This window comes from Cyprinodon tularosa, unplaced genomic scaffold, assembly GCF_016077235.1.
Source record: "Cyprinodon tularosa strain WSP-4 unplaced genomic scaffold, ASM1607723v1 ctg394, whole genome shotgun sequence".
NCBI classification, from domain to species: Eukaryota; Metazoa; Chordata; class Actinopteri; order Cyprinodontiformes; family Cyprinodontidae; genus Cyprinodon; species Cyprinodon tularosa.
Window position 1 is genome coordinate 824,079 of NW_024039112.1, and position 15,713 is coordinate 839,791.

Genomic DNA, 15,713 nt, shown 5'->3' on the forward strand with positions numbered 1-15,713 from the left:
TACAAAATGAACGACTTTGTTTCGTCTAGAGGAACAGCAAACTAACAACCTCTGATGAAGGGATATCCATCGGCACAGTGTCGCCTGTCTGTTCCTTAAAAAAAAAAGGACGTCAACAATCAGGAGAAAAAGTGGTGATTTTTACATTCTGTGCAAAATTCAACAATAAGTAGCCCACAACATATCATTAGTACATTTTTCCTTCTGCCTACACTCTTCAGTCAGTTTTTCTTCTATTTACAGTTAGCTTCTAATATTAGTACCATCATTGCCCAGCAGGGTTAAGACATTCCTCAGAGGGACGAAATCCACCTCTGCATGGATCTCTGCTGCTTCCACTCCTGGTTCAAGAGGACACAAGAATTTCGGATAATGTACAGCCTTCCTCTCCATTTACATCACTCACTTGATTATCTGGTTGTTAACAGAACCCAGAATAAAGTGGATTACTTTGGAAATTTGATCTGTTAGTCTCTTTTCCAGGATCCCTGATAAGTATCAACCTTTTTCCAGGACCAGCGTTTGGATCACGAGGTGGATTTCAGTCCCTTCCTTCAGTGTTTAAAAACAAGCTGTCAGTTTAAAAGGCATTGAGAAGGTAGAAAACACAGGGCACACAGTGAAAAACCAGGGCAGAGGGGAGGGAGTATAAAAATAAAAATAAAAAAATAAAAAACTGTGGCAGACGAGACGATCACTTCACTTTGTGGCAGGAAACATAAAAAAAGTTAAAAAAGAAAGTTTCATAGGTGGGTCGGAGGGGGGAGATCAGGTGAGGAGAGGGGGAGGAGGAATGTCTCAAGGTTTCAGAAGAACTTGTCATCTATGCGGAAGTGCGGCCGTGTGACATCGTCCGGGTTGATGAACACCGATATGGACTTCCCGGGATTCTCCGTCACCAGCTGCTGCAGCTTCTTGGCCAGCCGGTCGTCGGGCTGGTTGTCGCCTCCGGAGTCGGACTGCGGTGAGGGCAGGTTGGTGGAGCTGCCTCGCCACTGCAGCTCCACCGTCAACCTGTTGGCGGCCTTGGCATGCTCGATGGTGGTGCGGAGGTGCTCGGCCGGGTCAGAACGCACCGAGGACAGTTTGCGGGCGTGCAGCATGGCCGTCTCGTCCGACAGGTGCTCCAACATGTTGCACTGAGGGATGAAGTAGTTGGGACACATCTTGTTGACGAGGCAGTGCTGCAGGTCGTCAATCAGGCCCAGCAGGAAGTGGGCGGAGAAGTCTTCCTGAGCCAGGTAGTTGGCAGGGAGACGGTCGCAGGCCCACAGCATGATACTGCGCAGGTGGTAGGGACTGATGGCCTTTGGCCGGGACAGCAGCTTGATGATGATAGCCTTGCAGGCCTGATACGCCTGCATCAGGCTTGAAGAGATGCACTTCTTTAGCTGCACCTCACTGCGGGCGAATGACAGCCGCCACTCGTTCTCCTTGCGGCCTTTGTAGGAGCAAGCAGGGACGAGGTAGAAGCCGCTGATCACCTCCTCCTCCGTGATCTTCCCGTCCCAGAAGTGGTTCTCCATCAGCCAGCTCTGAGCTACCGCCGGCCAGCCTTTAAATGACACGACGGGAACGATGTCGTAGAGCATCCTGCTGCTGCCGACTCCCAGGATAACGGAGATGATGGTCCCGTTCCGCTCCACCTTCTCGACCCTTGGCATCCCTCTCTGTGGCTTCTTCTGCACCTCCAACAGCACAAGAGATATGGACTGGTAGAACCAGTCGGCCACTAGTGTTGGGGAGAAGAAGTAGTTGGTGGTCCCGTTGATGTGGTCGACGATGGTGCAGCAGTCCTTCCACTTGTTGATAGTTCCTTCGTCAAAGAGGCGGAGGCTGAGCCAGGAGTGGCCCAGCGCAGAGTGCCTCATGTCCAGGGTCACTGGCTGGTTGCGATCGTGCAGTTTGAGTGCGGGGACCAACAGAGTGAAGTCCATGTCGTAGTCTGTGCCGCGGGCGTAGACGCTGAGCTCATCGAGGTCCATGTCCACCACACCTTCCCGAACACCTCCAGAAAGGAGCAGGTACTCATTGGCCACTGGGAGCTTCTGATCCAGTTTCTGAACCATTCCTACGATGGAGAAACAGAAAGACCCAATCAGGAAAGGGATCAGATCAAAGGTCTCCAGTAAAATCACCGGAACCCCGGTCTCTGACAAACCTCATACAGAATCCGCCCTCAGCTAAAGAGGTACACTCAAAGGAGCAACAAATAAAAGTGATACCTGGAGTTTTAAACAAACACACAGATCGCCAATTCAAGAGAGACGAGGACATATTGGAGCTAAATCCAAGATGATGACGACAACACAGCCACAGTAAGGATGCTGAGGCATCTAGGATATCGCTAAGATCTTTCCTGTCCACTTCTCTTACTGGTCTCCATGTTTGCCGCCTACTGCAAACACTGCGGTCTGTTTTCACAAGCCAGCTAATCACTGCAGCGAAGTACGCCTGAGACGACTGGGGCAAAACGTGAATAAAGGCCAATTTCTGTTTCTAACGCATATAGACCTGTCACGATAACAAATTTTGCAGAAAGATTAATTGTCTCAAAAATTATTGCGATAAACGATAATATTGTTTGAAGACCTTTTTACACTGATTTAATGTAAATGACGTAATAATGCATGCATTTTCCTGCCAAAGATAAAACGAGAAATAAAAATTAAATGAACTATCAGTCTCTGTTAACTTAAAATACACTTGAATAAAAACTAAACACAAGATAAAACCACAGTGAAAATAAAAACGTGTATACAAAATATCACGTTGGTGATATGTTTTCTGGGGAGTTCATCCTGTCTATCAAATGTCTGCAACATTTTTTAAAATGCCGGCTTTTCAACAATATTAAATGGGAGCATCTCTTTAGCAATTAAATGAACTACACTGTCTGTGAGCGCGTGCCACTTTGCGCCGTCATTTTTGTATGCTGCCTGTCGATTAATTGCTTCATTGATGGTGGACTGTCGCAAACTTGAAGACACAGACGGGCCACCGCTTGTACTTTTTGTTTCAAGCTGGAGAAACTTTGCTGGGTGGTTGTGCTTTAGGTGCATGTGTAGGTTGGTTGTATTGCTGCTCTTAGTTGCTACTGTTTTATCACAAATGCGACATACTGGCTTGCATAGGTTCAGCGGTTCGCCTCTGTCATTTGGTTTGAATCCGAAATACTCTCACACTGCAGCTGTTGCGCTAGGCTTTCAAACCAGTTCCATTTCGAGCTTTTTCCCCCCAATATAAGATGTGTTTTTTTTTACCTCGCTAACTCCTAACGGGGCTCTAAAGCTGCAGAAGTACAAAATGATGCACGCCGACTACCTGATGCGATAGTCCACTCCTTCTCCCTCCTCACCTCACCGTTAAATCTGTCACTGTGCTTGACAACGCCCCCCATGCAGAGGTACTGCAACCGTTGCGCAACTCAAAAAAATCCTGACTACACGTCGGACGGTTGCAAACCCACGTAGACCTCAAGTGGAAGTGCACAGAGAAAAAGCAGCTGTTATTAGTCCTTGGTTTGGCTTTCCGGCTGTCTGTGTGGTCGTCCTTCTCGATTCGGTGCAGGGGCAAGCCATTTTTAAAAACCGGAGAACGACTACAATGGACAACTACGACAAAAGGTTAATCGAGGAGATTTGGAAGTACAACTACTTGTACGATGCCTCAGACAAATTATATAAAGATGCCAAGGTCTCTGCCAAAACGTTCTCGTGACCATCCGCCAAAGTTCTCGCAAGTTCTCGAATAGGCTCCCCCTTGTGCTTTGGTGGGAAACTGCTCTGCATCCCTAGAAATTTCAGACTGACGGTGCAGAAGCATACCAGCAAAACTGGTTCGCGACCAGACCCAAGAGAGATTTGATGTGTGCGGATGCAGAACAATCTGGCCTTTAGAATACCAGAACACATCAGTAAGTACAAAAAGAAAAAATCACAGCTGGTTTCTACTTTTTCAAAGACTTTTTGTGTCTTCCAAGTAGGGCTGCAACTAGAGATTATTTTGCAAGTCGAAAAAACTGCCGATTATTTTTTTCGAAAAATTGATTAATAATTGGATAGCTAAAGGTTCTTCAAAGAAGTTTTTCTACGAAATTAATCCAAGTGAAAATAAAACTTTTCAACTTGCGGTGTTCTGGATAGGCATATTGATGGACGAAAAAAATATTTTTTTAATCCTAAATGTGAAATGTTTATAGATTTTTTTTTACAATTTTGGTATAATTACCAAAATCTAAGCAGGTTGCTCTGTAAACTAAAAAAATGTTTTAGAGTCTCTACACTCCAGGTAACGATTAAAGGAATAGTACACCCAAAACATGATTAGCCTTCATTTTCTACTCACCCCCATGCTGAACAACACTCTGGAGTACTTTTTTGATATCTCAAATGCATCTGGAGATCTGGGAGGCTTCTTGCTGTCTGCTGACATTCAAATAATGGAGGTCTAAGGTGCCCGAGGCAGAAAGGTCCATAAAAGTCCACAAAAAATGTGTCAATATTCCTCCATACTGCTCGTCCAATGTATTCCAAGTGTCCTGAGTTGGTAGCGTCCATAATTTACTCGAAACGAAGTCATTTAGAATGTTTTTAGAGCATAAACAGTAGTGTATAGGATTTCCTAAAAGCGCGCGCCTGCGAGTTCACGAGCCTACGGAAACTGCGGCAGACCAAACCAGATGAAAGTGCGCGAGGAATATTGACACGTTTTTTGTGGACTTTTATGGACCTTTCTGCCTCGGGCACCATAGACCTCCATTATTTGAATGTCAGCAGACAGTAAGAAGCCTCCCAGATCTCCAGATGCATTTGAGATATCAAAAAAGTACTCCAGAGTGTTGTTCAGCATGGGGGTGAGTAGAAAATGAAGGCTAATCATGTTTTGGGTGTAGTATTCCTTTAATCGATCACTAAATTAGTTGATGATTATTTCAATTACCCATTAATCAAGATTAATCCAATTCATTGTTCCAGCCGTACTTCCAAGAGTGATATTTCTAAAGTCTGTTGAATATGGTGAATATTTATGGACTAAATAACAAGAGGCTGCTCACTCTTTATATCTGTAAAGCCTAGCAACTAGAAGCTGTCGATAGTCCACAAGTTTACTATAGCCCCATTTACACTACCCTTTTGAAACCATGATACCAGATCGGTCCTAGTAGAGTATAAATGGCACGTAAAACTGAAACAAACCGTCCCAGACACAACCAAACCGTGCTAAACTGGTACTTGTTCATCAGTTCAGGCTCGGTTCTCAGATAACATAGAGATTATGAGCAGATCGCATCGTCTCCTTACAGTCAGCCTCCGTAATCATGAAATTTCAGACATTCATAAAAAACAAACTTCCATACCGTTACATAATGTCCAGTGATGATTCTGCTTAGCAGTGTGATGAACCTCAACCACTATCATTGTTTCCTGCCTCTGTAAGCACTGATTAGACCATCCTGAATGTTATGGGTGCCGCAGTGTTGATTTGCTTGTTTACCTCTAGAGAGCAGTAGTACCGTAGATCGTCACTAGGAGGCGAGGAACCATGCTAGGGTGGTGTGTAAACGGTTGTAAGGAACCAATTCATTCTCGGTCCAAATTCTGCATGGATTGGTTTTCAGCGGGTAGTGTAAATGGGGCTTATATGGAGCAGAACATTTGTCCGCCAGCTAAAATTATGTAATTCAGCCTTGCGGTCCTTGCAGAAGTGTCAAGCATTAATCAAGATTTAAAACAGTGATGATGGAGAAGACCAGTAAAGAGCAAGTTTTAGACATGAAAGAAAAGAAGAAACCAAGAAAAAGCTTCTGAAATCTGGTGCATTATGATTCTTCACCAGACTTTACTTTAGTCGACCCTAAAAAACCTCCAACGTCCAGGAGGAGTAGAAGGCAAACACCAATAGTACCAAACCACACGTGCTGAGGTGCCAAATGCTGTCAAAACATAAAAAACAACATAGAAAAACAATAAAACCACAACTGGGTGTGGCAGCCCTGTGGTTAGGGCATAGAGCTTGGAATCCCGAGGTTCTGAGTTTGAGCCCCATTCCCACAGAATGACACTCTGATGGCAGCCCACTGTTCTCCAAGGGGATGGGCTAGATGTAGTGATAAATTTCTCCAATGTGAGATCAATAAAGTTCAATTATTAATGTCATTCTTATTGTTTCACATGTGGCAGCTTATTTGACGTTTCAAAACCCCTTTTTGGTGTGACCAGTTGACAGGTTAACTCTCTGGATTAGGGTGGAAAGAATTACCGTAAATTCTCTAATATTGGCCTGTATTCCAATAGCGGCCGGGAGTCTAACATTGGCTGGTCTCGCTGTCAGAGGAGGTAAATAATGGCCGGTCTCTAATACAGGCCGGGGCTATAAACGTTTTTTCTGGGCATACCTCAACATTATACTTGTGGTAGTAACATACAAGTACCACAGCCCTGCGCAGCTGGACGACAGGCCCTGACTGCTGCCCGTCTGCGCAAGGAAGAGAACAGACACGCAGCAGAACAGGAGGAGCGCGAGTGATGAGGAGATTAAAGGGAGAGATGAAGAGGAGGAGAAAAACTGAGGAGGAGAATTAAACAGAATTGGAGGATTTTTTTTTTTTTTTACTTCAAACCAAGCGAGACATGGTAACTGTACTTTTTCAATAAATGAACCTAGTGTTTTATAGGTTCAAATAGACACAAAATCTAATTTTTATTCATTCCACTGGTAGTCTGTTTTGCTCAAATAGCAATAGAGGCCTGTCTCTAATTCTGGCCTCTATCCAATAAAGGCCTGGACCGCGATGCACTTGAGTGAAATAAAGGCCCGGGCCTATATTAGAGAATTTACGGTAATTGGATTAATCTGGACTGATCGATTATTGAAATAATCAACTAATTTAGAAATCGATTAAGCGTTAACTGGAGTATAGAGACTCTAAAATGTGTCTGTAGCTGACAGAGCAACCAGATTAGAGCAGTAATTATATCAAAATTGTAAAAAAATATATAAACATTTTGCATTTCAGGAGAAAAAAAACATACTTTTAGTTTGTCACTATGCTCTATCCAGAACTCCTATAGTAGAAAAGTTTTATTTTCAGTTTCAGTAATTTGGTAAAAAAAAATCTTCCTTAAGAAACTTCTGTCTATCCAATTATTAATCCAAAACATAATCGACAAAATAATCAATTTGCAAAATAATCATTAGTAGCAGCCGTACTCTGGATTAAAAACCAAAAGAGGAAAACTGCAGATATAGCTGCTAGTTAGAAGGATGTTTGGGCTAGCTTCCTGCCTCAACCTCAGTTTTGCAGGATCGTTGGTCAGTGGATGATACAAAGACTTTAAAGTCTTTAGTTTGTTTTTTATAAACTACAACCCCTGGCAAAAAGTATGGAATCACCAGTCTTGGATGAGCACTCATTCAGACATTTCATGCTGTAAAACAAACTCAGATCAAAAACATGATACAATATTAAGGTCGTTCCAAAGTGCAACTTGTTGGCCTTCAGGAACACTCAAAGAAATGAAGAGAAAACATTGTGGAAGTCAGTGAATGATACTTTTATTGACCAAACACAGGGAAATAAATATGGAATCACTCAATTCTGAGGAAAAAAGTATGGAATCATGAAAAACGCATAAACAAAAGACCATTCAAAATACATCACTAGTATTTAGTTGCACCACCTTTGGCTTTTATAACAGCTTTCAGTCTTTGAGGCATGGACTTGATGAGTGACAAACAGTATTCTTCATCAATTTGGTGCCAACTCTCTTTGATAGCAGTTGCCAGATCAGCTTTGCTGGTTGGACCCTTCTTGTGGACCATTTTTTTCAATCTCCACCACAGGTTTTCAATTGGGTTGAGATCTGGACTATTTGCAGGCCATGACATCGACTGAATGTGTCTTTCTTCAAGGAATGCCTTCACTGTTTTTGCCCGATGGCACGATGCATTGTCATCTTGGAAAATTATTTCATCATCACCAAACATCTGTTCAATTGAAGGGATGAGAAAACTGTCCAAAATGTCAATGTAAACTTGTGCATTGATAGAAGAATTAACCACAGTCGTCTCCCCAGTGCCTTTGCCTGACATGCAGCCCCATATCATCAAGGACTGTGGAAATTTGGTTGTTTTCTTCAGGCAGGCCTCTTCATAAATCTCACTGGAACGGCACCAAACAAAAGTTCCAGCATCATCACCTTGTCCAATGCAGATTCTTGACTCATCAATGAAGACAACTTTCATCCAGTCATCCACAGTCCATGATTGCCTCTCCTTAGCCCATTGGAGTCTCGTTCTTTTATGTTTAGGTGTCAATGCTGGTTTTCGTTTAGCTTTCCTGTATTGAAATCCCATCTCCTTTAGGCGATTTCTTACGGTTCGGTCACATACATTGACTCCAACTTCCTCCCATTTATGCTTCATCTGTTTAGTTGTACTTTTTCGGTTTTCAAGACAAATGGCCTTAAGTTGTTTGTCTTGACGCTTTGATGTCTTTCTTGGTCTACCAGTACGCTTGGCTTTAACAACCATTCCATGCTGTTTGTATTTGGTCCATATCTTGGATACAGCTGACTGTGAACAGCCCACATCTTTAGCAACCATGCGTGAAGGGTTACCTTCTTCAAGAAGTTTCACAATCCTCTCTTTTGTTTCAAGGGACATTTCTCTTGTTGGAGCCATGGTTCTCACCACTCCACTTGGTCCAGCAGCCCTCCAAGGTGTCATGAATGCAGGTGTTTTGAACTGCACACTAACGGGCACATCTAATCTGGGGCAGGTGTCCATTTAGGGAAAGGAAATAGACTGGGTGTGTCCTTTTTTTTCTACCTCCAATTTGAGTGATTCCACACTTTTTTCCTCAGAATTGAGTGATTCCATATTTATTTCCCTGTGTTTGGTCAATAAAAGTATCATTCACTGACTTCCACAATATTTTCTCTTCATTTCTTTGAGTGTTCCTGAAAGCCAACGAGTTGCACTTTGGAACGACCTTAATATTGTATCATGTTTTTGATCTGAGTTTGTTTTACAGCATGAAATGTCTGAATGAGTGCTCATCCAAGACTGGTGATTCCATACTTTTTGCCAGGGGTTGTAATTTATTAAAGCTTTTGATCAATTCTTTTAGTATCTTTATCACCCAGAGACAAAACGCATGTCCTGCTGTTTCCTATTGGATCAGGTCCACTTTGTTCAAGCAGCTTTTTTTTTCCTCTTGCCTTTTTTTTGTTTTGTAGAAAGCTCATCTAGGGGTGGTCAGTGTCCCTCTCTAGGACCCCCTGATGAGTCTGGACGGGTCATTGTGTCCAACGATGGACGGGATTTCTGCACCAACAGCGAAGCTGAAAGGACCTCCCCGTTCCAGGCGGCTGAATGCATTCCAGAGCTGTAGTGAGGTGGACAGACACGGCCTGTTTGGGTGTTTGCTCCGTTTCTCAGGGACCCTTTCAAATGAAAGGTCAAAGGTCAGTTCAGGGGAACGAGTTTTATTTTAAATCATGTTTACGACTCATCGTCCTCCTGCTGCTTCGTCGACTCATTTAACCAAACATAAACCGGGCTCCTCTTGGCACGGTCAACAAATGTTCCATTTAATCCTGAAAACTACTAAAAGGAGCCTTTGGTTTTTATACACAGAGAAATTTTTTTCAATTATTTACAAAGAAAAAAAAACAAAAAAAAACCTTTAAAACTTTACCAAAGAAAAGTTTTAGAATAAGTTTACATGTGTAATCTGCATATTTTAGGATTTAAACCCCAGAGGCGGAGCTAGACCTTAGTTATTGAGTGGGTGGGTGGTACTGAGGGTTGGGGTGCTCCACAGCTACAGACCAGATGATGAGCTTCAGAACCAGGCCTGGTCATCCTCCCACAGCAGTGTGTCGCAGTGAGCTTGTCGCAGATATTTTTTAATTATGCCCAATTTTAAAGCGGGGTCTGCGCTGTTATTCCACGCCACAACGCAAGATGGACAATCAGGAACTAGCTGAGGGTCTAGATACGGCCGAGGCAGTGAGGAAGTGGGGGCAAGTTTGTGCGACAACGGAGGGACATGAGGGCCAAAAAGAGCGGAGATCCAAGTGGAAAAAGGTCCCAGCGTTCTCGTGCATCTCACTCTTCTAGCTGGTCCAACTTCACCAGTTTATACAAAAAAACCACACCGGTAAGGAACCAAACAGGAAATACGCATAGAGTAGAGCGGATGTAGATGTGACCAATCAGAGGCCTCCTGTCTGCAGCCACCTATAGTTTTGGAGAGGTGCACCAGAGTGTCTGCGGAAGGGGCAAGGGCACAATTTGCGTTTACTACGACAAACACAGACAACCTGGTTTCCGAGTTTAAATCAGCCTAAAGTTGATCAGGAAGGCCGGCTCTGTGATTGGATGCCCCCTGGACTCAGTGCAGGAGGTGGAAAACAAAAAGGATCCTAACTAAATCAATATCTCTGTTTGGTAATGTCTCCCACCTCATGCATGAAGCTGTTGCAGAACTGAAGCGCTCCTTCAGCGACAGACTGCTGCACCCTAAATGCACCAGGGAGCGTTATCACAGATCCTTCCTCCCAACAGCTGGAAGACTCTAGAACCACCACTGTTCCCAACAACCTCAATAAGTTTTTACCTTCATGCTGATTTTGCAGTTTCTATCTTAGTCAGTTACTGAATAACTCCTTTGGAAAGTTTAAGGCACTAAACAGCACTGCAGCAGTGAAAGCCCTTCAACACCAGGGGGAGAGCTGCACCCTGAGGTGACAGGAGGTCTATTTGCTCACCACCTCCTGCCACAGCACGGATAATTTGCGAGTGATTGACAGGTCGAGTCGCGGGAGGTGGAGACTGATTAGAGAGAGAAATTGCCCAAGAAACGTCCCTTTCCAGGACCTGGTTTAGCTACGAGGCTTGGCTAACTGCATGCAATGAGGCTAATGCTTTACCCTGCTTTTCCTGACTCCTTTTTCAAACGTCAGGATCTGAGCCAGTATTTTTTTTAGAAAACGCAAAGAAGAATGAACAATCTGGGATTCACATGGAAAATAATATCATATAGTTTACTTTTTGTAGATGGTTGTTCATTTGCAGAGCTGCTCATAAATAAACACATTCTCAGAAAATAAAGTTTTTATATATTAAAAAAATATAAAGTTGTCTAATAGGTTCTCCATTAATAAACAGTTGCATTATTTTTTTAGCTTTTTGACACAATATTGGACCATAAACACAGATTTAGCTTCACAAAGCCTCAGAATGGCTGAATTTATGTACAAAAATTAAACCTGTACATATTAGGTTTTGTTTTTATAATTTTCTTTTTTGTTGTTGTTGACATTCATATTAATATACTGGTGTGATAAATTTGTATACTTTTGAATGGTTTTTGGTATACGTCTATTTTGAATCATAGCCCACCCTGGAGAAAATTCCACCAGCCGCCACTGGTAATGACCATGAAAAAATGGGAAGAACTTGTCAAGAACTGATCTCCAACACATTTCAATGTATTCGCCGTTTTCCAGACAACCGCTAAACGCGTTTCTAACTGTTCTAACAGCTACTGTTTAATGGCGTATCGGCAGCATTTTGGTATAAAAGGAGGAAACCGTCAGTTCTCCTCCAGACTGCATCCCCATCACAGGGTGAACGAGAAGGTGGGGGTGATGGATCCTCCCTGTGTTCACGCCCACCACCAACAAACTTCCTAGCAGACATGATGCTCAATCTGCTGTGTTCTTTCTTTCTTTTTCTTTTATCTGTTTAAATATTCTTTTTTGGTGCATGGTAAACAGCAGCTAGGTTAATACCGCCATCAAAGACATCTTTTAATGCAGGCCGGGCGCCTCCGGGTGCATTGCTTCCTTACAGTTCAACTAGATCATCCAGTCAAATTGATTAAAAGTTTTCTATCTAAGGAAAACCAGTTGATTGCATCGACTCATTGACTGAAATACAATCCCTCACACCAAGCATGCTTGTAGCGACAGTGGAGAGGAAAAACTCCTTTTGAACAGGAAGAAATCTCCAGCAGAACCAGGCCATATTCTATTTATACTAGGGGTGGAACGGTTCACAAAATCACGGTTCGGTTCACAGTTTCGTGGTCACGGTTTTCGGTTCGGTTCGGTTTGGTAAATGTTGATTGTTAGCATGACATGTTGGTCATGTTGCTGTTAGCATAAACAAAACGTGTTGCACAATGCTTGCACACTGTTGCACTTTTATCCACAACTTTCTTTCCGCCGTCATCGTAGGTCACTCTAAATGCAAAAGTGGTCCCATACAGCAGACCTATAAAGTGCTGCTGGCGCGTCTTTCAACTCCTGTTCTTTCCCACTCGCCATACCCACACAATTCTCCACAACAACTGATTTTTTTCTGCTACACCCGGCTACGCTGCTTCGCTTCTTCTTGTTGTTTACTACTGGTGGTTGGCTTTGGTCGCAGTACCGCCACCTTCTGCTCTGGAGTGTAAACGCTTCGCCTATGAGAAAAAGGAGCAGCGCATGAACCGAACGAAACACACGCAAACCGAACCGAGACAGTAGAACCGAACGGTTCGGACGGTTTTCATACACCGTTCCATCCCTAATGTATACGCCTAAAATAAAAAAAAAATACATAGAAAGTTCAGTATATGCCAGCGTTTTAGAAGATTCTGAGGCATCCAGCATACGCTGGCTAAATCATCAAGGTGTGACAGTTGCTTTAGATAAGAACTGGTACCAAGATTCGAGTCTCAGACCAAGAGTCCAAGTTGAGTCTCTGTCGGCCACAGCTGTCAAACTTCCATCCTTAAGAGTAGGTGTGGCTTGTAACTGTGTCATTAGCAGAACTTTGTTGAACTTAGCTGCATGAGGAGGTGATTCAGTCTTTTTATTCAGGTGTTTTGGAAGTGATGCCTGTCTAAAGGTAAAGCCAAGGCCTTGGCTTTTACACCTCAAGGGGGAGCCTCGACAACTCCTCGAGAACTTTTAAGACACCTGGAAGGGCATACCAAGGACCAATCACAGCTGCTTTTTTTCTGCGCACTTCCGCTTGAGGTCTGCGCGGGGTCTGCGACCATCCGACGCGTAGTCAGGATTTTTAGACGTGCGCGACAACTGTTGCAGAACCTCTGCGCGGGGGGCGTAGTCGCGCACAGAGACAGATTTGACATTTGCAGAGGCTAGGCATCAGAAGCATATATTGGCCTTTAAGTGTGACTCAGGTCTCTGTGAAGCAGGGCTGAGCTGCATCTACGTCCTTTAGCACAGGTGAGAAACACGGCGGTGGAGGGCTGATGGTTTGGGCTTGTACTGATACCACAGCTAAAGGCCGGTACCACAAACCAGACTGAAATGCAGAACATTTCTGATCCATAACTGCCTTTCTTTTTCAGAAATAGTAGAGGTTTAATCAGGACAACGTTTTATGCTCCAAACGCTGATTTAATCAGGGAGATTCACTAGAATATTAATCTCTGTTCTTCCTGGAAACATTAATCCCATCCTAACAGGCTGCACAGTAATATTAATCCCAATCTGAATAAAAGGTATGGACACCCTGCTAAATGAGGTAAAATGAAATCCTCAGCTATCCTCTGGGCCTGTTTGTTCCGCTGCTCATACATAATGACCCATTTTACATTTCCTCTGCTCTAACCTGAATTTTAAAAACAACCCAGGTGGTTCAGACTTCAGCGCCTTCATCCCAGGTGTTCCGGGTTCTTCCCCAGCCTCAGTAAGGTTCCACTTGGGTCCAAACTGAGCTGATCAGAGGTGAACAGGGCTGAAGGCATAGACGGACCTGTCTCTCTCATAGCTGCCGCCATAAATCCCTTCCTCCCTTTTGTTCTGATCTGTATAGGCCAAACAAATCTACCCAAAACTCCTCTGGGCTATGGAGTCAATTTTGTGCCATTTTGTGCCATTATTGTTCCAAGTTAAGAACACTTTGTAAATGGAAATGAATGATAAAAAAAAAAACACTTTTAATTATTTGAAATTTGGGAAAATAAAATAATGACTGACAGTTTATCCATCTCAAGGAAATATTCCCAGATGTCGCATTCAGGAACTCTGGAAACTAGAAATGTCTTTAAAACATATATATTTCAAGTTTGTGTGGTATGTTTTAAAGGAAATAAAAGTCTTAGCCGTTTTAAAAGCATTAGCTTGAAACTGAAAAAATCGAAACATGAAAAACCTGAAAAATAGTTTTAAACCTTTCATTTCCTTCCTGTTAAAAGGAAGTTTTTCCTCTCCACTGTCGCTACAAGCATGCTCAGTGTGAGGGATTGCCTTCGAGTCAATGCCATGAACTTGTTTTCCTCAGAAAGAAAACTTGACTATATGATCTGGTGAACTGTCTTGAGATAACGTGTTGTGAATTGGCGCCGTATAAATAAACTGAATTGAATTTCATTTTTACTTTACTATACTTTTACTTTACTATTTTTTTTATTTTATTTTTGTTGTTGTTTTAAAAATATTTGTCTTTATTTTAATTTATTTTATTTTTTTCAGGATCAAGGATTTTTTTTCTCTTTCAAATTTTTTTTTTTCAGATCCTTAAACAGCCTATTTGAACAACATTTATGGCCTCACTTTAGCTCCATAGATTCTGATCAGCTCAGACATTTTCTGCTAAACTTAATGAGACTTTCTTACTTCTGGACCTCTTCCTGCACCAAAACATCATCATCTTTTATCTTCATGCACTGAGCTGCCACCAGAGTCACCGCAGAGGGAATGTGGTTGCTGGTTTGGTTCCGTTTTGCGGTCAGAATGTTATTAAACATGCAGAATAAACAGCTTAGATGCAGAGTGAGGTGGCAGCAGCAGTGATCCTCACAGCTTTAACGAATGTTGGGATAAATCTGCAGATTAGAGGTGATTTATCTGACTGATGCTCAAAGGGAAGCTGGATTAAACACCTGAGAACCAGAGAACCACAGAGATGCTGGATGCTGCCGCCCTGCGGAGCATCACTCAGACCCCGGTCCAGGTTCTGGTTCTGGTTCTGAGGGGGGATCAGCTCACCCAGCATGGAGAAGATGAAGTCCTTGGCCGTGTGGATCTCCAGGGCCCGCTGGTCGTCGTACTCCCGCTGGTCGTGTTTACTGAAGTCCTGGATGAGTCGGTTCAGGTCCTCCATGCGGGCCCCGGACCTGAAGTCCAGCTCGGGCCCGGAGCCCCCGGGGGGGAGTCTGCCAGCGGCCGTGGATGTGGGGCTGTTCCCGAGGCTGCCCACCGAACCGGCCCGACCGGAGAGAGCTGGAGCCGCCATGGTTCCTCCCTGCTGGGTCTCACTACAGCTGCTGCCGTTGGTCTGTTCTGGGCCGAGCCGAGCCGAGCAGAGCCGAACACAAGGACCGGAAGCAGCAGCGCCGCCTCCACGCCTTCATAATAAAAGCCTCGCCAGCCTAGAGGACGTTTTTATTTTATTTTTTAATTACGCATTAAATTATCACCGATTGATCAAATCATTGTTTCTTTTTAAATAGATTTAAGAAAATTCTGATTAAAAAAACTACTAGTCAAAAAAGATGGCGCCCAAACACACTTTACTAGTAGGGTTGATGAAATAATAGTTCATCTCGATAAACTCTGAACTTTGACAATAAAGACATAAACAGGTAAATAAATGACAGAGAAATACAGCATAAAGAATCTAAATCAGAATCGATTTATTGCCATCATATCTAAAGGTCAGCAGCCCTTAGGAAAAGTAGA

General features: G+C 43.3%; 1 protein-coding gene across 1 annotated transcript; it reads right to left on the minus strand.

Annotated features, from left to right (window-relative positions):
- Window positions 1-467: 467 nt before the first annotated feature.
- LOC119791541 (protein MB21D2) lies at window positions 468-15,371 on the minus strand. The gene is made up of 2 exons (XM_038297691.1): window positions 15,021-15,371; window positions 468-2,071 (listed from the first exon to the last, which is right to left on the minus strand). Exons 1-2 carry the CDS (start codon window positions 15,265-15,267, stop codon window positions 807-809), a joined length of 1,512 nt encoding a protein of 503 aa, XP_038153619.1. The 5' UTR covers window positions 15,268-15,371; the 3' UTR covers window positions 468-806.
- Window positions 15,372-15,713: the final 342 nt, after the last annotated feature.